Raw genomic sequence first — 22,500 nt, forward strand, 5'->3', positions numbered from 1 at the left:
CAGCGGCCAGCAGAGCTGACAGCCGATTCGGACAGTGAGGAGGTTGGGAAGGAACATGGGCCAGTCCTGGAGTCTGGAGAAGGCTCTGATGGGGGTTCTGTCTCGGAGGCAGAGAGGGGGCCAGAGCCATATGCCAGTTATCAGCTGCCTTCAGAGTCAGACATCAGTGAGGCAGACGAACAGCTGGAGCCTGTTCCCAGTGTGCAGAGTTGTCAGACGAAGGGAACAGCTAAAGAACAGGGGTCGACTTGGGAGTAAGGCCAGATGTGGATGATGAATGGCCCCTCCCAGAGGAAATAAAAGAGGAGCAAAAGGGGAGTGGAGTTTGCAGGAGACCATTAGTTCGCTTAATTGGGTCGTGACTCTCCGAGACTCCTTGCCAAGTTCTACAGATATCGGCCTGGCAGCTCTCCAAGCCAGATAAGGTCTGTGACTGTAAATCCTCCCTTGAAAGACTTTGCTGGATGTGAATGAGCAGAATTCACAATAAATTAATAAAAGGGTTTTTTTTCGGGACCAGGAGTTTGCTTCATACTCTTGGGAAGCCTTGGTCAGAACATTAATTTAGAACAATCACTAACCCTAACCCTAACCCTAACCCTATCTATCTATCTATCTATCTATCTATCTATCTATCTATCTATCTATCTTCTATCTATCTATCTATCTATCTATCTATCTATCTATCTATCATCTATCTATCTATCTATCTATCATCTATCTATCTATCATCTATCTATCTATCTATCTATCTATCATCTATCTATCTATCTATCTATCTATCTATCTATCTATCTATCTATCATCTATCTATCTATCTATCTATCATCTATCTATCTATCTATCATCTATCTATCATCTATCTATCTATCATCTATCTATCTATCTATCTATCTATCTATCTATCTATCTATCTATCTATCATCTATCTATCTATCATCTATCTATCTATTTATCATCTATCTATCTATCATCTATCTATCTATCTATCTATCTATCATCTATCTATCTATCTATCTATCTATCATCTATCTATCTATCTATCTATCTATCTATCTATCTATCATCTATCTATCTATCTATCTATCTATCTATCTATCTATCATCTATCTATCATCTATCTATCTATCATCTATCTATCTATCTATCTATCTATCTATCTATCTATCTATCTATCTATCTATCATCTATCTATCTATCATCTATCTATCTATTTATCATCTATCTATCTATCTGTCTATCTATCTATCTATCTATCTATCTATCTATCTATCTATTTATCATCCATCCATCTATCTATCTATCATCTATCTATCTATCTATTTATCATCTATCTATCTATCTATCTATCTATCTATCTATCTATCTATCTATCTATCTATCTATCTAGATAAGGTCAGATCCTCCCTTGAAAGACTTTGCAGGATGTGACTGAGCAGACTTGACAGTAAATGAATAAAAGGGCTTTGGGTCGGGACCAGGAGTCTGCTTCATATTCTGGTGATGCTCAGAACATCCAGGCATTTCATGATTGGGGGGAAGAGGATTATAATAAATAATATTAAAGTGCTGCAAAGGAGAACCATGGTCAGAATCTTCAGGAAGGAGCAAAGGACCTTCCCATTACTGTCCGGAATTCCCCCCCCTCCAGTGTCTGAAAGGACCATTAGACCCAGGAAGATTCGTTGTCATTAGACCCAGTGTTAAATTTTTCGGTGTCAGGTTTCTGTGAATCTGCTCTGCAGCGGAGTTGAGAAGCAACAGATGTGTCAAGTTCAACCCCCGAGCAGCTGCTGAGACTGACTTGGGAAATGTGAAACCGGAAGCCACCTTGCAGGAAATTCCTACCCTTGCAAATACAGGCAGTCCTCGACTTACGGGCCACAACGGAGCCCCAGATTTCTGTTGTTCAGCGAGGCGTTGGTTGAGTGACTTTTGCTCCCCTTTGACAACATTTCTTGGCCCCCCGTTGTGAAGTGAGTCACCGCCATTGTTAAGCGAGCAACCCGTCTGCTACTAAGTGAATGTGGCTCCCCCCTCCCCAATTCGACTTTGCCGGTCAGAAGGTCGCCCAAGGGGAGTCACGTGATCTTGGGACACAGAAGTGGTCATAAATATGAACCAGTTGGCAAGTATCTGAATTTTGATCACAGCATCGTGTGGATGCTGTAAGAGTCACGACTGTGTGAAAAACAAGTCAATTTTTCTGTGCCGTTGTAACTTTTGAACTGTCACTAAATGAACTGTTGTAAGTTGAGGACTAGGAGCTTTTCCAGTTCATGCAATGCCTCAGATCAGGGCCACACAAAAGGTAAAAGAATGAGATATGTTAGAACACGGTATGTTAATCATCTCTAACCACCTGGACGAATGATTCATGTGCCTCTACATCAGAAGGTGTTGTAGAAATGGATATTTCAAAGGTGCCTTTTCAAAAGACATCTGGACTGTTTCCACTCCCCACCCCCAACCCCTAGCCCCTGAGGAGGAGGGGAAAGGAGGAGGAGAAGCAGATGCAGCAGAGGAAGAAGAAGGGGAAGGAGAAGAAGAGGAGGAGCAGAAGCAGATGCAGCAGAGAAAGAAGAAGGAGAAGGAGAAGAGGAGGAGGAGCAGAAACAGATGCAGCAGAGAAAGAAGAAGGAGAAGAGGAGGAGGAGCAGAAGCAGATGCAGCAGAAGGAGGAGGAGGAGAGGAGGAGAAGAAGAGAAGGAGCAGAAGCAGATGCAGCAGAGAAAGAAGAAGGAGAAGAAGAGGAACAGAAGCAAATGCAGCAGAAGGAGGAGGAGAGGAGGAGGAGGAGGAAGAGGAGAGGAGGAACAGAAGCAGATACAGCAGAGAAAGAAGAAGGAGAAGGAGAAGAAGGAGAAGAGGAACAGAAGCACATGCAGCAGAGAAAGAAGAAGGAGAAGAGGAGGAGGAGGAGCAGAAGCAGATGCAGCAGAAGGAGGAGGAGGAGGAGAGGAGGAGAAGAGGAGGAGGAGCAGAAGCAGATGCAGCAGAGAAAGAAGAAGGAGGAGAGGAGGAGGAGAAGCAGATGCAGCAGAGAAAGAAGGGGAAGGAGGAGAAGAGGAGGAGCAGAAGCAGATGCAGCAGAGAAAGAAGAAGGGGAAGGAGAAGAAGAAGAGGAGGAGCAGAAGCAGATGCAGCAGAGAAAGAAGAAGGAGAAGGAGAAGAAGAAGAGGAGGAGAAGGAGCAGAAGCAGATGCAGCAGAAGGAGGAGAGGAGAAGAAGAGGAGAAGCAGAAGCAGATGCAGCAGAGAAAGAAGAAGGAGAAGAAGGAGAAGAGGAGGAGCAGGAGCAGGAGCAGATGCAGCAGAGGAAGAAGAAGGAGAAGAGGAGGAGGAGGAGGAGGAGCAGAAGCAGATGCATCAGAGGAAGAAGGAGGAGGAGGAGAAGAAGAGGAGGAAAAGGAGCAGAAGCAGAGGAAGGAGAAGGTGGAGGAGGAGAAGAAGGAGAAGGAGGAGAAGTAGTAGTATGACTTCTCATCCTAAAAACTTCATCGGTCCTGTCAGAATGATGGGGGCGATGGAAGGATTAGTTCTGGCAAGATGATTGGGTTCGAGGATGGAACGACTGTTTCTTTGCAGTCATCTGGTTGATAGCAGTCTCCCTGGGAGATCTTGAGACCACTTGGGGGTTTATCTGTGCCCTTGGGGTCACCTGAATCAGAGTGGAAATGGGGTGTGAAAACCTCTTGAAACTGCGGAAAGGATTGTGTTGTAGACAGAAGATAGGTCATATCCCCCCCCCCTCTGTTGAGAGGTTTATCCAACCTCTTCTTAAAAAGCTTCCACTGTTGGGGCATTCACAACTTCTGGAGGCAATTTCTGTTTCACTGATTATTTATTCTAACTGTCAGGAAATTTCTCCTCACTTCTAAGTTGCTTCTCTCCTTCCACCCATTGCTTCTTGTCCTACCTCAGGTGCTTTGAAGAATAGCTTGACTCCCTCTTCTTTGTGGCAGCCCCTGAGATATTGGAAGACTGCTATCATGTCTCCCCTAATCCTTCTTTTCATTCAACTAGACATACCCAGTTCCTGCAACCGTTCTTCCTATGTTTTAGCCTCCAGTCCCCTAATCCTCTTTGTTGCTCTTCTCTGCCCTCTTTCTAGAGTCTCCACATCTTTTCTACATCGTGGCAACCGAAACATTTGTTCAACCTTAACAAAGCTGGACAGTTTTTATTCCTCTTTCAAACCAATGGTCCCCTCAATTGGATTTAATAGGGATTTAACGGGGGACGGACATAAAGGTAAGCTTAGATTGATGAGAGTTTCACTAACACAATATTCGATTTAGTGCGAATTGCAAATGGATACCAAGCGGCATTTAACGCAACCCCCATGATAGTGAATGCAAAACTAGCATGTGTGAAATTGAGGCGAGCACTCAAGGAGTGGAAGCTGAGGTTTTACACACGGCGGGTCTTCATGCGTGCAAAAGAGAGGAAAGGAAAATTCCATTGGAGGACAAAAGTGCAAGGTTTTTTTTAAAGTATCAACTTGGAGCAAACGCTTGATATAATTAAACGTCACGAAATCCTCGCAGCTGAACGAGAGCAAGATGTTGGATGCCTAAAATTTATGGGAGAATTGTTCTTCTTTTTAAAAAAAATTTGGATGCCTATAACTATTATATGACTTCATTAACCAGAAATGTAGATTTTACTGTAATGCTTCAATAATTAATATACAATGTTTGTGTGCGTGTATCTTATGTTTTAAGTTTTTCATTGCCTATTTCTGTCAAGCTGGAATCAATTGCCAATTTTTTTCCTATGGGAATGGAAACTGAATAGTGTGGATTCAAATCGTGCAATCATTTCGTGGGATTCATTAAGTGCACAGATTGAGATCTAGCAGTTTGTCTGGCCTGGAAGGCATCTCGGGCCTTCGATCTTTAGGCCTGCCACATATAGTCTGTGAGAAACTGGGAGGGGGGATTGTATGGAGCTGGGGAGATATATAGCAATAGCAATAGCAGTTAGACTTATATACCGCTTCATAGGGCTTTCAGCCCTCTCTAAGCGGTTTACGGAGTCAGCATATTGCCCCCAACAACAATCCGGGTCCTCATTTTACCCACCTCGGAAGGATGGAAGGCTGAGTCAACCCTGAGCCGGTGAGATTTGAACAGCCGAACTGCAGAACTGCAGTCAGCTGAAGTAGCCTGCAGTGCTGCATTTAACCACTGCGCCACCTCGGCTCTATATAATCAGAACAACATTCCTTTCTCTAAGAGTCAAGGACATCTTGCCCTGCACCTTGAGGGGTGTGACTGGATGGTGCCTGATTGGGCCATGTGATGGACATGTGGGTGCTGGACAGGGACTTGAACTTTCGTTTGGGTGGGAAAAACCTGGAAGCTTTCAGATTTGGCTTTTCCCAGATGTGCCAATAGGTCGTCTCTAATAAAATGGACCTTTGAGGAATTTCTAGCCTCTGAGCCTTCTTTCGGAGTCTTCTTTCGTTGGGGGTGTCACTTGGGATCCTGACCCCTGTTATGTTCATTTTTACAAGGAGGGGGAGGAAGGGGAGGAGGAGAGGAGGAGGAGATTATTCCCGAATTCACATATGTTTTGTACATAAAGGAGCTGCACATTTCTTGCAGTCTGCCAAACGTCTCAACTATTCTTACACATTTATATTTAGAGGCAAGTGATGCTTGCAGCATATAGCGGATGGTGAAACCAACATAATCAGAGGCTTGCCTTAAGCCTGGCCACCCAATTTTCATATGTATTTATCCATGTAGGCGATTCTGTAGAGAGACAATTAAAAACCCTGAACCAAAAAGGAGGACCTAGGGGCCTCCTAGGACTAAAAATGGGCCCCCATGCTCCTCCCACCCATGCATATGTGCGTAACCCCCACTCCTGTGCATGTGACACCCCCCCAAGCATGTGGGCACATCTCCTGCATGCGCCCTGCCCCTCCCCCATGCACAAGCACAGCAGAGACCCAAAATCAGCTGACTGGCGGGAGGCTTGTGTGCATGCGCCGTGGAGCTGAGCTGGGCCAACTGCTCGCCTACCCGTACAGGGGGCTCTGCGTACCACCTGTGGCACATGTGCCATAGGTTTGCCATCACAGGTATAGGGTTTCCTGCCTAAGCAGGGGGTTGTAGCAGAAGACCTCCAAGGTCGTTTCCAATTCTGTTCTGTTCTGTTCTGTTCTATTCTATTCTATTCTATTCTATTCTATTCTAAGGTGGTATTCAGCAGATTCTGACCAATTTTGGAGAACCGGTAGTGGAAATTTTGAGTAGTTCAGAGAACCGATAAATACCACCTCTGGCTGGCCGCGCCCCCATCTATTCTTTGCCTCCAGAGTCCCAGCTGATTGGGAGGGAATGGGGATATTGCAGTATCCTTCCCCTGCCATGCCCACCAAGCCACGTCCACCAAGCTATGCCCACAGAACCAGGAGTAAAAAAAATTGAATCCCACCACTGATTCTATTCTATTCTATTCTGAGGTGGTATTCAGCAGATTCTGACTAGTTTTGGAGAACCGGTAGTGGAAATTCTGAGTAGTTCAGAGAACTGATAAATACCACCTCTGGCTGGCCGTGCCCCATCTATTCTTTGCCTCCAGAGTCCCAGCTGATTGGGAGGGAATGGGGATTTTGCAGTATCCTTCCCCTGCCATGCCCACCAAGCCACACCCACCACGCTATGCCCACAGAACCAGGAGTAAAAAAATTTGAATCCCACCACTGATTCTATCCTATCCTATCCTATCCTACCTATCCTATCCTATCCACCATTAATTGACATGATGCAGCAGTTGTGAAAAATAAAAGAATTCAGAATGGAAGAGCTGGATAAACACAGATGGTGTGGTACGGATGGCAATTTTTGAATCAGCTGCTTTTCTCTCCAAGAACAGAAGCCGGGCGTGAGGCGCGGCTGCGGAAATAAGAAAGAGCATTGTTTTCAGGCAGAGTACGTTATTATTATTATATCCTGAGGGAAGAAACATAGGAAGTTTAGCCTAATTGGATTGCCTCCCCCTTCCTCAGTTGCCTCTCTTCTTCTCACACATAAATATTTCAATTGGAAAGACTAGGGGAGACATGATAGCAGTGTTCCAATATCTAAGGGGTTGCCACAAAGAAGAGGGAGTCAAACTATTCTCCAAAGCACCTGAAGGCAGGACATGAAGCAATGGCTTGAAATTAATCAAGGAGAGAAGCAACTTAGAACTGAGGAGAAATTTCCTGACAGTTAGAACAATTAATCAGTGGAACAAATTGTGAATGCTCTAACAGTGGAAGCTTTTTAAGAAGCTATTTGTCTGAAGTGGTGTAGGGTTCTATTTGTCTGAAGTGGTGTAGGGTTTCCTGCCTAGGCAGGAGGTTGGACTAGAAGACCTCCAAGGTCCCTTCCAATTCTGCTATTGTATTGTAAGAACTTGATGTATCTATCCACAGGAAATGTTTCTAGAAGCAGATTGGGCTGGGAGGGGGTGTTTTTCTTAACGGAGGGGCACTTTTAAAATAAGCTCTGCTTCTCTTAAGAGAAGGCCCAGGGGAGGTATGATAGCATTCTTCCAATATCTGAAGGGCTGCCACAGAGAAGAAGATGTCAAGCTGTTCTCCAAAGCACCTGAAGGCCAGACAAGGAATAATGGATAGAAACTGATCAAGGTGAGATTCAACCTGGAAATAAGGAGGAATTTTCTGACGTATGAGACACACCTTTTTCCCTCAGAAAAGAGGGTGAAAATCTGGGTGCGTCTTATACACTGGATACAGCATTTTTGGCCTCCTGAAACCTCGCCCCATTTGCAAAAATGGCTGTGCATAGCCTTTAGGAGGTTTCCAGAGTGTTCCTGGAGGCTGGGGAGGGCAAAAATGAGTGGAAAATGGGCCATTTTTTGCTCATTTTTGCCCCCCCCGCCCCCAGGAGCACTCTATAAGCCTCTTAAAGGCTACACATGCCCTTTTTTTGACAAAAAATGGGCCCGTTTTCACAAAATACGGGCCATTTTTGGGTGGTCAGCAGAGTGCAAAAACTTTTTTTAAAAAATTGCCTCTTAAAAATCTTGCTGAGTCTTCAATTTATTCAATTTCAATTTATTGAGTTTGTATGCCGCCCTATTCCCGAGAGACTCAGGGCGGCTCACAATAAAAAAGGGAGGGGATACCAAAAATAAAATAAAAACAACAATTTAAAATTCTACAACAAGCGTAACCTCGGATGGGGCTGGATAGTTCAACAGCCCCAGGCCTGCCGGAACAGCCAGGTCTTAACCGCTTTGCGGAAGGCCGGAAGGGTAATAAGGGTCCGGATCTCCATGGGGAGATCGTTCCAGAGGGCCGGAGCAGCCACAGAGAAGGCCCTCCCCCAAAGTCCTATACTCTGGTGTGTCTCATACTCTGAAAAATACGGTAATAATGGAGAGAAGCAACCTAGAACTAAGGATAAATTTCCGGACAGTCAGAACAATTAATCGGTGGAGGAACTTGCCTCCAGAAGTTGTGGATGCTCTAACACAGTGTTTCTCAACCTTGGCAACTTGAAGATGTCTGGACTTCAACTCCCAGAATTCCCCAGCCAGCGGATGCTGGCTGGGGAATTCTGGGAGTTAAAGTCCAGACATCTTCAAGTTGCCAAGGTTGAGAAACACTGCTCTAACACTGGAGGTTTTTAAGAGGAGATTGGACAACCCTTTGTCTGAAATGGCATAGGGTTTCCTGCCTGATCAGGGGGTTAGACTAGACGACCTCCAGCCGTCCCTTCCAATTCTGTTATTCTTTTGTAAAGGAGGATTTCCTAACAGCAAGGGATATGGTTTCAGGGAGGTTCAGGGAGCAAAAGACAATGCTTTGAGGTTGCATATCTGGAGCAAATAATTTTTGTTTTTGTTTTTGCTGAACACCAAGCAAAGAGAGCGTCGAAAGCAATAAGATTTGACATGCCATATGGTTCCGCTGCTTGTAACAGATTAAAAAAAGCAACAACCCCAGAAACGATGAGCATGCAGCCACCATAAAATACCACATTTAGCGAGCGTATCCTTGCTTTCTCCCCTTGTTTCGCCTGAGTCTACTAAATTTAAGATTCAAATTCATGCACATCTACGAGAGAGAGAGAAAGAGAGAGAGAGAAAGAGGGAGGGAGAGAGAGAGAGGGAGGGAGAGGGAGAGAGGGAGGGAGAGAGAGACAGAGAGGGGGGAGGAAGGGAGGGAGAGAGAGACAGAGAGAGAGAGAGGGAGGGAGGGAGAGAGAGACAGAGAGGGAGGGAGGGAGGGAGGGAGAGAGAGGGAGGGAGGGAGGGAGAGGGAGGGAGGGAGGGAGAGAGAGGGGGGAGGGAGGGAGGGAGAGAGAGAGAGAGACAGAGACAGAGACAGAGAGAGAGATACCCAAACCTTCACTGGACTGGAAAGCATTAGCTTGCTAAATTAAAGACAGTGAAACCTGGTTTTAATAAGTTAGTTGAGGGAAATGGTGCCCGTTATTCAGGGAGGCCTATTAAATACCAAAGGAAGTTATCACGTTAACAACATTGTTCAAGGAACACTGGTGAATATACTTCACTCCATGTGAAGGTTTCACTTAAAAAAAAAGATATTGATACGATCAAATGAGTCCGGAGGTGGGCAACAAAGATGGCGGACGGTCTGAGGAACAAAACATAATCAGGAGAAATTTGAGGAACTGAACATACAGATACAGATTAACTGAGATGGACGGGACCTTGTAGGACATCTAGTCCAACCCCCCACCCAAACAGGAGGCCCTAAACATTTCTGACAGATGACAGTCCACTCTCTTCTTGAAATCCTCTAGTGATGAAGCTCCCACAACTTCCGAAGGCAACTTCTGTTCCATGGGTTGATTGTTCTCACTGTCAGAAAATTTCTCCTTATTTCCAGGTTGAATCTCTCCTTGATCAGCTTCCATCCATTATTCCTTGTCTGGCCTTCAGGTGTTTTGGAAAATAGCTTGACTCCTTCCTCTCTGTGGCAGCCCCTCAAATATTGGAACGCTGCTATCATGTCTCCCCTAGTCCTTCTCTTCACTAGACTAAGGTAAAGGTAAAGATTCCCCTCGCACATCCGTGCTGGTCGTTCCTGACTCTAGGGGGTGATGTTCATCTCCTTTTCAAAGCCGAAGAGCCAGCACTGTCCAAATAGCAATAGCAATAGCAGTTAGACTTATATACTGCTTCATGGGGCTTTCAGCCCTCTCTAAGAGGTTTTACAGAGTCAGCATATTGCCCCCAACAATCCGGGTCCTCATTTTACCCACCTCGGAAGGATGGAAGGCTGAGTCAACCCTGAGCCGGTGAGATTTGAGCAGCTGAACTGCAGAACTGCAGTCCGCTGAAGTAGCCTGCAGTGCTGCATTTAACCACTGCGCCACCTCGGTCATGTGGCCAGCATGATTAAATGCCAAAGACGCACGGAACGCTTCCCACCAAAGGTGGTTCCTATTTTTCTACTTGCATTTTTTACGTGCTTTCAAACTGCTAGGTTGGCAGAAGCTGGGACAAGTAATGGGAGCTCACTCTGTTATGTGGGCACTAGGGATTCGAACCGCCGAACCTTCTGACCTTTCTGATCGACAAGCTCAGCGTCTGAGCTGCCACATTCCTCCCTTCACTAGACTAGCCATGCCCAATTCCTGCAACCGTTCATTGTATGTGCAGCCTGGAGGATAGAAGGCATAGCGTGGATGTGATTGAACCCTTTAAATATATTAAAAGAATGAATAAGGCTCTAGAAGGCAGTGTTTTCAATCTTAAACAAAAATCAAGAACACAGAGGCATAACTTCAAACTGAGAGGAGGGAAATTCAAAAGCCATGTTAGAAAATAATAGTTCACAGGAAGGGTTCCACCACAAAACCGCGGTCGACTAAAGCGCGGTCGACGAAACCGCGTACCTGACGTCATCACAGCGCGACGAGGGTTTACTCACCGCCACCAGAATCTGCAGGGCGCTGTGCATGACTTCGATGTAACGGTACTCCAACGCGCAACCGATGACCGAGACGTAGGAATGGCTGTCCAGACCTTTGATGCCGACCATGGGCGTCTCCTTCCTTACGCAACCTGGACCATTCTCACTCCACCACGACTGGTGTTGGGAGATGTTAAACGTCAAAAGCTCACTGTCCTGAGAAGTGAAAAGTGAAAGTGAAAGTGAAAATCCCAATCAACAATGCCTTTTTTTCAACTAGAGCTGGAGATTTTGCACGTTGCCTGGGCTGTTCTTGCACAATGCAAAGCGATCTGTACATAGACACCAAATGGGTTCATTCACTGGGCTGAAACGTTTTAAAAACCGCTGTTTGTTGAATGATATCAATGGGTGGGGTCACTCGCTTGTTAAGTCACAAGCCATGGTGTGGAAGTTACACACGAGCAGGGACGTGCAGTCAGGGGAGGCAGAGCCTCACCACTGTCATCATGGAAAGAAAAAAAAATGTAAAAGGAAAAAGGCAAGAGCTGAGGTCAGGCTGAGCTAGTTGCTGCCAGAGTCACAGTGGATGACTCTGCTTAGTGCTTAACTGTTTAAAAAAGCCTCTAAAAAAGCGCCCTCTACAGGAGGCCGCAGGAGAACCACGTGTCTCATCTCGTCTGGCTTTTTATGATCACTCGAGCAGAGTTAAGCAAGGGTTAAAAGCAGAAAAATTCCTGACATAAGTGAGGCACATTGTTCTCCTGCCTCTTCCTGTAGAGGGTGCTTTTCAGAGGCTTTTTTAAACAGTTAAGCAGAGTCATCCACACTGACTCTGGCAGCAACTAGCTCAGCCTGAGCTCAGCTCTTGCCTTTTTCCTTTTACATTTTTTTTTCTTTTCATGATGACAGGCAAGAGCAGAGTTGAAATCCTCTCTGAAACAGCTGGAAAAGGTACGTGTGAGTCGGAGGGAGGGGGAGGAATTCAAACTTCATCCTCTTGGTGCAACTTTGTGTCTGTGTGTGTGTTTGAGAGAGGGGGGAGGGAGGGAGAGAGGGAGGAAGGAGGGGAAGGGAGAAGAAAAAGAAAAAGAAAGAAGGAAACTTATTTAGCAAAGGAGAAAAACAAATGCTGTCGCTTTAAATCGGAACTGAGCATGCCTCGCTGTGGAATTCTGGGAGTTGAAGTCCACAAGTCTAAAAAAATTGCTGCCTCACCAGCCATAAACCTCACCGCACGTCACTGCACACAAGGTCAGTGTAGTACATTCAACTAGAAATCAAATAAACTGTATGAGAGTTAAGGTGATGTGTAAAGTCTAAATTTCCCATTCTGACTGGGAAATTTCGGAAAACTGAAGTCATTATTTCGGTGGGACTAGAACTCACGGTCTCCTGGTGATTGGCCCTAAGACACCCAGCCGGCTTTCATACCTAAATTGGGATTAGAACTCACAGTCTCCTGGTGATTGGCCCAAAGCAGTGGCGGGATTCAATTTTTTTTACTACCGCTTCTGTGGGCGTGGCTTGGTGGGCGTGGCAGGGGAAGGATACTGCAAAATCCCCATTCCCTCCTGATCAGCTGGGACTCGGGAGGCAAAGAATAGATGGGGGTGGGGGCAGTCAGAGGTGGTATTTACTGGTTCTCCGAACTACTCAAAAGTTTCTGCTACTGGTTCTCCAGAACTGGTCAGAACCTGCTGAATACCACCTCTGGCCCAAAGCCACCCAGCTGCCTTTCATGCCTACATTGGGATTAGAACTCACTTTCTCCTGGTGATTGGCCCAAAGTTATGCCCACCAAACCACGCCTACCGAACCGGTAGTAAAGAAATTTGAATCCCACCACTGGAGGGAGAGAGACAGAGACAGAGAGATAGATCGACACAGACAGAAAGAATTCCTGTTAGATTTTATTTCTTAATTTTCCTTGTGGTTGGACCATATGTTATAAATAGCATTTCTGTTTACTTGAACAAGCCATATTTGGTTAGGATGACACAACATGCTGAAGTCATAAATTATTATTCACAAACCAGGAAGACCAGCTTTACACATAACTCTAAGCACAAACCCAAACCACCACAGTATGATTGGGTAAACATTTACAGCAATAAGACAAAATTAGCCCCGTCTGCCCTATTAAAATTAGCCTTCCTGTGTGCTAAGTTAGGATGTCAAAGAAAAGGATTCTGTTTCTGTATTTACCCCCCAAAGACTGGCTTTGTATCAGAGGTGGGTTCCTACCAGTTCGCACCTATTCGGTAGAACCGGTTCGTCAAATCTACTGAACCGGTTAGAAGAGGTTCCACCAGTGGACCCAGAAGGCAGGCCACACCTACAGAAGAGGTTCCAAAAATTTTTGAAGCCCACCACTGGTCCTTGGATATGATTATTCTACACAATCATGCTCATATTTATAAAACTCAGTGCCTCTGTGAAAGGGAAGGATGACTACTGCGTTTGTGGTGCAATCAGAACATTGCGTGTGTTGAAGTTGTTTTAACGCAAACCAAAGATGCCTTTTAAAAAACAAGTTTACCTCATATTCTTATACATGCCAGTGCTATGTGTGAGGTAATTTAAGGTGGTTAGTATTAGTATTAGTATTTGGTTTATTTGTATGCCGCCCTTCTCCAGGGGGGACTCAGGGAGGCGAACAACTCAAAGGGGAAAGGGAACATAAACAACAGTACACATAATTAAAATACACGAAAATCACACAGCCATACCAGTCGAGAGGGGAGGGGAACTCATCAACCCCAGGCCTGCCGGCACAGCCAGGTTTTGATGGCTTTCCGGAAGGCCTGGAGAGAGGTGAGGGTCTGAATCTCCGCGGGGAGTTCATTCCAAAGGGCCGGAGCTGCTACAGAGAAGGCCCTCCCCCGGGTAGTAGCCAGATGGCATTGGCTGGTGGACGGAACCCGGAGGAGGCCGACCCTGTAAGATCTGACGGGTCTTTGGGAGGTAATTGGCAGCAGGCGGTCTCTCAAGTACCCAGGTCCAATACCATGAAGGGCTTTATAAGTTACGACTAGCACTTTGAAGCGTATCCGGAGACCGATCGGTAGCCAGTGCAGCTCGCGGAGGATAGGTGTAACGTGGGTGTACCGAGGTGCACCCACAATCGCTCGCGCGGCTGCATTCTGGACGTAAAGCAGGACGTAAAGTGAGATTTGGACATTAAGTGTGAAACCTACTGGGTCAAGCTGGACAGCCTCTCATAGCCCCTTTACTTCTATATCAAAGCAACATAGGCAGAGTTGCAGCTTGCAGCTTGCAAAAGAACAGGAAGCAAGTGCCTAACCACAGGATGTTCTAAGCCAATGTCCCTATGTCAAAACCTATGTCAAAACCTATGTCAAAAGTCCAAGGTTCAATTAAAGTTCGTTAATGGCACGTACTCCATAAGAAAAGGAGAAGTAAGACCCCATCTCCTTATAAGGCTTTCTCCGCAAGGTAACCACTAAGAAATGAGTTAAGCGTTTCCGTGTTACGCTGCCTTTGAGAATGTATAAGAACGCATGCTTCAATAATTAAGGTTGTTCAGAACTTGCAATGCTAAGTCATGGGTAGCTTTCTGAACCTGGCTGCCAAATAAACTTTTCCTGTATCCTGAGAAGTCTAAAGCCTGTCATTTCCTGCATCAAAATGGCACTCCATCCTTATGCCTGGGGGGTGAAAATCTACTCCCCTCAGAGAGGGTCCGCAACTTGGAAGTCCTCCTGGACCCGCAGCTGACATTAGAACATCACCTGTCGGCTGTGACCAGGGGGGTCTTTTCCCAGGTTCGCCTGATGCACCAGTTGCGGCCCTATTTGGATCGGGAGGCACTTCACACGGTCACTCATGCCCTCGTCACCTCAAGGCTTAACTACTGTAATGCGCTCTACATGGGGCTGCCCCTGAAAAGTGTTCAGAGACTACAACTAGTCCAGAATGCAGCCGCGCGAGCGATACTGGGTGTACCAAGGTACACCCACATTACACCTATCCTCCGCGAGCTGCACTGGCTCCCTATTGGTCTCCGAGCACAATTCAAGGTGCTGGTCATTACCTTTAAAGCCCTACATGGCCTAGGAACCGGATACCTGCGAGACCGTCTTCTGCCACATACCTCCCAACAACCGATAAGATCGCACAGGGTGGGCCTTCTCCGGGTGCCCTCAGCCAGACAATGTCGGCTGGCAACCACCCGGGGGAGGGCCTTCTCTGTAGCCGCTCCGACCCTATGGAATGAACTGCCCCCAGAGATCCGGACCCTACCCACTCTCATGGCCTTCCGAAAGGCTATTAAAACCTGGCTATTCCGGCAGGCCCCGGGCTGTTGACCTCATGACTGAGGTCCAGCCCCGATTAGACTGGGTGTATGATATGGCTTTTTAAACCTATGTTTCTTTATTTTTAACTTTTCTATTTTTTAAATGTATTTGTTGTAAGCCGTCCGGAGTCCTTCGGGATTGGGCGGCCTATAAATTCATTCAGTATGTGGACGATACACAATTGTATCTGTCTGCCCCGTGCCAACTCAGTGAAGCGGTTGACGTGATGTGTCAGTGCCTCGAGGCTGTCAGGGTCTGGATGGGGGTTAACAAGCTTGCACTCAATCCGGATAAGACCGAGTGGCTGTTGTGCTTCCCTCCCACTAATTGGCCAAGTATTCCATCTCTCAGGCTGGGGGGTCAAACAGTACGCCCCTCAGACAGGGTTCGCAATTTGGGAGTCCTCCTGGACCCACAGCTGACTTTTGAACATCATTTGTCGGCTGTGACCAGGGGGGTATTTGCACCAATTGCGTCCCTACCTGAACCGGAAGGCCCTCGCAACAGTCACTCGTGCCTTGTGACCTCAAGACTGGACTACTGCAACGTGCTCTACATGTGGCAGCCCTTGAAGAGCATTCGGAGACTTCAGCTTGTCCAGAATGCAGCCGCGCGAGCGATTGTGGGTGCACCTCGGTACACCCACGTTACACCTATCCTCCACGAGCTGCACTGGCTGCCTATTGGTCTTCGGATACACTAGTCGTCACTTATAAAGCCCTTCATGGTATCGGACCTGGGTACCTGAGAGACCACCTGCTGCCAATTACCTCCAACAGACCGATTAGATCCCACAGATTAGGCCTCCTACGAATTCCATCGGCCGGCCAATGTCGGCGGGCAACCACCCGGAGGAGGGCCTTCTCTGTGGCTGCTCCGGCCCTTTGGAACGAGCTCCCCGTGGAGATTTGGACCCTCACCACCTCCAGGCTTTCCGCAAAGCCCTTAAAACCTGGCTGTTCCGACAGGCCTGGGGCTGATGAGTTCTTGTCCCGAATGGTGTGGCTGTTGATTGTTTTTAAATTGTGGTATTGTTTTGTCCATGTCCCTTTTTTCCTATTTGTATCCCCTCCCTCCCATCTGACCTGGTTGTGAGCCGCCCTGAGTCCCTTCTGGGAATAGGGCGGCATAGAAATATAATAAATTCAATTCAATTCAATTCAATCTAATCTAATCTACTGTAGATTTGTGGAACTTCTATAGAAGAAGTTAGAACTGGCAGGAACCCACCCCTGGCTCAAGGGAATCTAAGAAACAACGAACAAGCCCGTCCATCTGCAGACTGAACAAGCCAACCCTTTAAAACCTTGAAAGGATTATACATCTGATTAATACGTCTGATTATTTCCCTGCCTAACACGTACACAATGAGGGTTACGCCAGGCGAGGCGTCCCCCCTTTGGGGAATTGCAATGCAAATATTTCTCCTTTTGCAGGGCCAGATGGAAGGGGCTGCGAGGCAGATGGGTTTCCATGCTCAAGAGCATCCATTCGTTATCAAAGAAAGGCATGGTAATCATGTCCCTTCAAGATGAATTCAGCCTGGGGAGGCCGGATCTGAGAAGAGCTTGAAGGCAGTATAGGTTTGCATGTTTTAAGAGGTGAAAATGTATTATTAACCTGGAGGAAGGGAGAGTCTTTATATTTCTAAATCTTTGGGCTCTAGGTTTTGAGCAGCCGGGCCTCACTGAGCTATCAAGAAAATTGCAGGTATTAATAACAGGGTAGGGAGGGATCTTGGGAGGTCTTCTAGTCCAACCCTCTGCTCAAGCAGGAGACCCTATGCCAGGGGTGGCAAACCTTTTAGACCAGCGTCTCTCAACCTTGGCGGCTTTAAGTCCTGTGGACTTCAACTCCCAGAATCCCCCAGCCAGCTGTGCTGGCTGGGGGATTCTGGGAGTTGAAGTCCACAGGACTTAAAGCCTCCAAGGTTGAGAAACACTGTTTTAGACACTCAGTGCTCAAACTGCGCGCGTGCATGCCTAAACTGAAGGGTGCGTGCCCATGCACAAAAGACATGCGTGCATGGACACATAGGTACAGAGCTACCAGAAGACAAGAACAGTTAAGACAAAAAGGGCGACTCGGGAGTAAGGCTTGGAGATGATGGGCACCCTTCCATAAGACATAAAAGAGGAGCAAACGGACGTTGCAGGAAGCAATTCGTTCACCTAGTCGGTTCAAACTATGAGAAATCCTCTTAGACTCTGTGCTACATTTGCAAAACTAATGGGCAATTCGGTCTCTGGCAGCCTTTCAAGGGAGATAAAGGTGAGTCCTTATAGCAATAGCAGTTCGACTTATATACCGCTTCATAGGGCTTTCAGCCTTCTCTAAGCGGTTTACAGAGTCAGCATATCGCCCCCCCACAGTCTGGGTCCTCATTTTACCCACCTCGGAAGGATGGAAGGCTGAGTCAACCCTGAGCCGGTGAGATTTGAACCGCCGAACTGCAGATAGCAGTCAGCTGAAGTAGCTGCAGTACAGCACTCTAACCACTGCGCCACCTCAGCTCTTAACAACATTGCCTGTGTTGACACAAGACACAGGGTTGGCCTCCTCCGGGTTCCGTCTACCAGCCAATGCCACCTGGCTATTACCCGGGGGAGGGCCTTCTCTGTGGCAGCTCCGGCCCTTTGGAACGAACTCCCCGCCGAGAAGAGCCAAGGTGGCGCAGTGGTTAAATGCAGCACTGCAGGCTACTGCTAGATCAGCAGGTCAGCGGTTCAAATCTCACCGGCTCAGGGTTGACTCAGCCTTCCATCCTTCCGAGGTGGGTAAAATGAGGACCCAGATTGTTGGGGGCAATATGCTGACTCTCTGTAAACCGCTTAGAGAGGCCTGAAAGGCCTATGAAGCGGTATATAAGTCCACTGCTAAGTCCACTGCTATTCGGACCCTCACCTCTCTCCAGGCCTTCCGAAAAGCCGTTAAAACCTGGCTGTGCCGGCAGGCCTGGGGTCGATGAGTTCCCTTCCCCTCTCGATCTGTGTGTCTGTTGGTTATTTTTAAATGCTTGTATTTGTAGTTTCTGTGCTTCCCTTCCCCCCTTGGGTTTGTGAGCCGCCCTGAGTCCCGCTGGGAATATGGCGGCATATAAATAAAACGAAATCTAAACCTAAAACCTAAACCTTACATTGTAAAACCCCCAGAGATAACGTAAAGCGCTATGAGGCTGTATATAAGCCTAAGAGCTGTTGCTATTACTAATCCTGTTTTTTTTAAAGGAGAATTATAGCCAGACATATTTCAAGAAGGGGGAGGGAATGAATTATATCCCCACATTGGGGTCCACAGAGAGAGCCTATGATCCTCATTTGCTGCTTCTCTCATCCATAATTCCATTTCTTTTCAACTGGGTCCCGGTGTCCAGATGGGGTCACCGACAAAATCTGGAGCTAGCAGTAGTAGAAGCTGTAGTAATGAGCATCCCCAAGGGAGGATTGCATTGCTTTGCAGAAGTCCCATCCTAACACTCAGAACAGGAGGTAAATCAGGGATGTCAAACTGGATTTCTTTGAGGGCCGGCATTGTAGTTCTCCTCCGTAGGCTGGCAATAACAATAGCAATAGCAGTAGACTTATATACCGCTTCATAGGCCTTTCAGGCCTCTCTAAGCGGTTTACAGAGAGTCAGCATATTGCCCCCAACAATCTGGGTCCTCATTTTACCCACCTCGGAAGGATGGAAGGCTGAGTCAACCCTGAGCCGGTGAGATTTGAACCGCTGACCTGCTGATCTAGCAGTAGCCTGCAGTGCTGCTGGAAGTTTTGGAAGTGGACAGCCATTTAAATATGAGCCATCCGTGTGCAGCAGCTGCCAAAAAAGCCAACACAGTTCTAGATTGCATAAACAGAGGGAGAGAATCAAGATCACGTGAAGTGTTTTTAATGCAACTTTACACCTATTATGGAAACCAAGTGTTCCCTTTTACACCCTCTCATTTACACACTCCATTTAACTTGGTTTTTCACTTTCAGCCAAATTCTTTTCTCCCATTCTTTTCCATTTTTTTAATACTCATTTTTTCTTAGTACATAAACCATATTTTCAATTGCCCCCTTCAGATAATTGCACCAAATTATCGCTTCCTATTTCTCTATGGGTCTATTTTACTATCTAAACCAGTGTTTCTCAACCTTGGCAACTTGAAGTCCACAGGACTTCAAGTTGTCAAGGTTGAGAAACACTGATCTAAACAATGTGTATCACCTAGTTACGTTTTGACAAAGAGAGCATTTCTTTCCACTTTTTCTACAATTAACAATGTGCAATACTTTCTCTGCTTCTTAATTAGCGGCATAACAATACCAATCCTACTACTATTCCCTTTAATCTACTAATACAACCCTTCCCCCCCCCTTCTTCCTCTTTTATCCCTTTTCTCTTGGGCTCTCAAGAATTCCACTTTGAATCATTTTTCTTCTTCTCCCCCTTTCTCCTAACTTCTTCTTTTTCTTTCTCCTGTTTTTATGGGCCTACAACAGTGGTCGGTTCCGGGCGGTATGGCCATACCGGTGGTAGCCGGGAGCAGTGGCCAGGAGTAGCGGCTACTGGTACGGTGGCTCATTTGGCCCCCCCTGCCTGCTGTGTTCCTTACCTGTTTTTGAAGCAACCAGGCTAATTGCGCATGTGTGCACAGAGTGCGGCGCCTGCGCGACCTCCGCTGGGTATCGGAGGGTAGTAGTTCAGCCCCATGCGCAGTGTACCGGTTGCAACGAGATCCGGAACCCACCACTGGCCTACGATCATAGATTTGCGGAGCTTGGTTTAAGCTTAGAAGCTTGATTCTCACAACCAAGAAGTGGTTCCACCACAAATCCGCGAAGCCCTTCTGCGCGGAGACATAAGCGCGAAGACTAATTCTAAGCGCTAAGGAAAAACGCGACCCTACCGCGATGACATAATCGCGGAGGGCAAAATTGTGCATTCCCAAGCACTCAGTACCCTAAACCTAACCCTAACCCTAACCCTAAACCTAAACCTAAACCTAACCCTAAAACAAATCCCTAAACCTAATCCTAACGCTTACCTTAATTGAAGTCGGCTTTCTGCCGTGGCGCCGTTTTAAAGCGCCCTTCTGTTGCCGCGCTGTTGTCGCGGCGGTGATGACGCGCGGTGATGACATCGCGGCTTTAGCGACGCGCTTATGTCTCCGCGGATAAGGGCTTCGCGGTTTTGTCGTGCCACGCCAAGAAGTAGATGAAACCTTGGATGCAGCTCTTCCGAGGATGCCATGATAGGGTTTCTATCCACATCCTCAGCTCGTGAGAAGAGAATTTCATTTCTCTCCCGCCTCCTCCCCCTCCTGTTCTGCTGGAAGCATCACCTGTTTGCGCGGAAAAGGACACCCGTTCCCGCCAGCTACCATCCTTTCTCCCTCACTGCACTTCCCTGCCTCTTGTCACACTATATTAACCTTCGGCTGACAAAGACAGATCAGCCCAGCTATTTTGCAACAGGGAGGGGAACAATTAAACGTGACACTTAGGAGTAGGGAGGAGAATTTTTCTATATATGCCTTTGCCTTTGGACATTTTGGTCGCCACAGTGTAAAAAAGATGTGGAGACTCTAGAAAGAGTGCAGAGAAGAGCAACAAAGAGGATTAGGGGACTGGAGGCTAAAATATATGAAGAACAGTTACTGGATATGTCTTGTTTAATGAAAAAAAGGACTAGGGGCAGGGGTGGGTTCCTGCCAGTTCTAACCTATAGAAGAGGTTCCACAAATCTACAGTGCTGTTTAGAACCGGTTCCAGCTCCCTCCCCCCCGCCAGTCCGCACATCATCAAGATGAAGAGCGAGAGGAGGAATTCTGGGAGTTGAAGTCCACAAGTCTTAAAGCTGTCAAGTTTGAACACCCCTGGATTTTTTTTTCTAAAGGGTTAGTGGTGCAAGGGTCTTGTCACTTGACAGCCTTAAGACTTGCACGCTTCAATGCCAGAGTTCCTGAGCCAACATTTTAGTTGCTAAGCAAGAGCGTTGTTAAGTGAGTTTCACCACATTTTACAAGTTGGCCACTCCTATCCGGTCACATGGCTGGCAAGCCACTCCCACCCAGTCACATGGCCATCAAGCCACTCCCACAAAGCAGGCCACACCTACAGAAGAGGTTCTAAAAATTTTTGAAACCCACCACTGACTAGGGGTGCTATGATAGCAGTCTTCCAATATCTCAGGGGCTGCCACCAAGAAGAGGAAACTATTCTCCAAAGCACCTGAGGGCAGGACAAGAAGCAATGGGTGGAAACTAATCAAGGAGAGAAGCAACTTAGAACTAAGGAGAAATTTCCTGACAGAACAATTAATCGGTGGAACAACTTGCCTCCAGAAGTTGTAAATGCTCCAACACTGGACGTTTTTTAGAAGAGATTGGATAACTACTTGTCTGAAGTGGTTTCCTGCCTAAGCAGGGGGTTGGACTAGAAGACCTCCAAGGTCCCTTCCAACACTGTAATTCTATTTTATTTAGAGGCCAGAATACGTATCCCTTCAGCGTTGACACAGATGGTGTACCAGCTGCCTGATTTAGAACAAGATCCAGTAAAGAAGCTGACCCATAGTCCTCCTTCTGGATTCCAAGATGTTCTTTATTCAGATCTTGGCCCTAATTCCTTGCATAAATTCTCCTTATTTTGGAAGGCTTCCATCTGAGAAGGAAGACTTGTAAAAAAATGTGATTTTCTATCCTCTCTAACATCAGTGAGCACCAAGGACATTGTGAATTTGAGAAGTCCGGATTTATCTCCAAATAGTTCTGGATTATCGAAACACACTTGAACCCCCCAAATTTAGGTTGCTGAGAGAAAGAGTTGTTAGCTTAGCGCTGCCCCGTTTTATGACCTTTCTTGCCACCGTCGATAAATGAATCACTGCAATTGTCAAGTTTGTAACACGGTTGTTAAGTGAATCTGTCTTCCCCGTTGACTTTGCTTGTGAAGAGATTGCAAAAAGCGATTACATGACACGCTCTCTCACACACACACACCCAGGACACTGCAACCGTCATAAATACGAGTCAGTTGCCAAGCTTCTGAATGTTGACTATGGTGAGGCTGCAACAATCTCTGTCCTTGTAACTTCAGGCAGTCATTAAGGAAGTGGCTGCAAGTAGAGGATTACCTGCACCGCTTGGGAATCAACCTCAAGTCAGCAACAAATGCCAAAATTCTCAACATTCTTTCCAATATCCCATCCAAATCTTAAAATCATTTCATTGTGATAGAACTTCAATAAACTAAATAGGGCATATTCAAAATGAGGAGAA

At 46.6% G+C, this 22,500-nt stretch overlaps 1 protein-coding gene across 2 annotated transcripts in view; it reads right to left on the reverse strand.

Moving 5' to 3' along the window:
- Positions 1–22,500, reverse strand: part of NKAIN4 (sodium/potassium transporting ATPase interacting 4) — a 129,386-nt gene that overhangs the window by 39,046 nt on the left and 67,840 nt on the right. For both annotated transcript variants that reach the window (XM_087720587.1, XM_087720586.1), the window contains exon 4: positions 10,930–11,127. In XM_087720587.1, coding sequence (XP_087576713.1) covers positions 10,930–11,127 — 198 coding nt within the window. The remainder of the gene's footprint in view (positions 1–10,929; positions 11,128–22,500) is intronic.

This window comes from Thamnophis sirtalis, unplaced genomic scaffold, assembly GCF_051295495.1.
Source record: "Thamnophis sirtalis isolate CommonGarterSnake01/CBP01778 unplaced genomic scaffold, rThaSir2_p1.2 scaffold_7, whole genome shotgun sequence".
Classification (NCBI taxonomy): domain Eukaryota; kingdom Metazoa; phylum Chordata; class Lepidosauria; order Squamata; family Natricidae; genus Thamnophis; species Thamnophis sirtalis.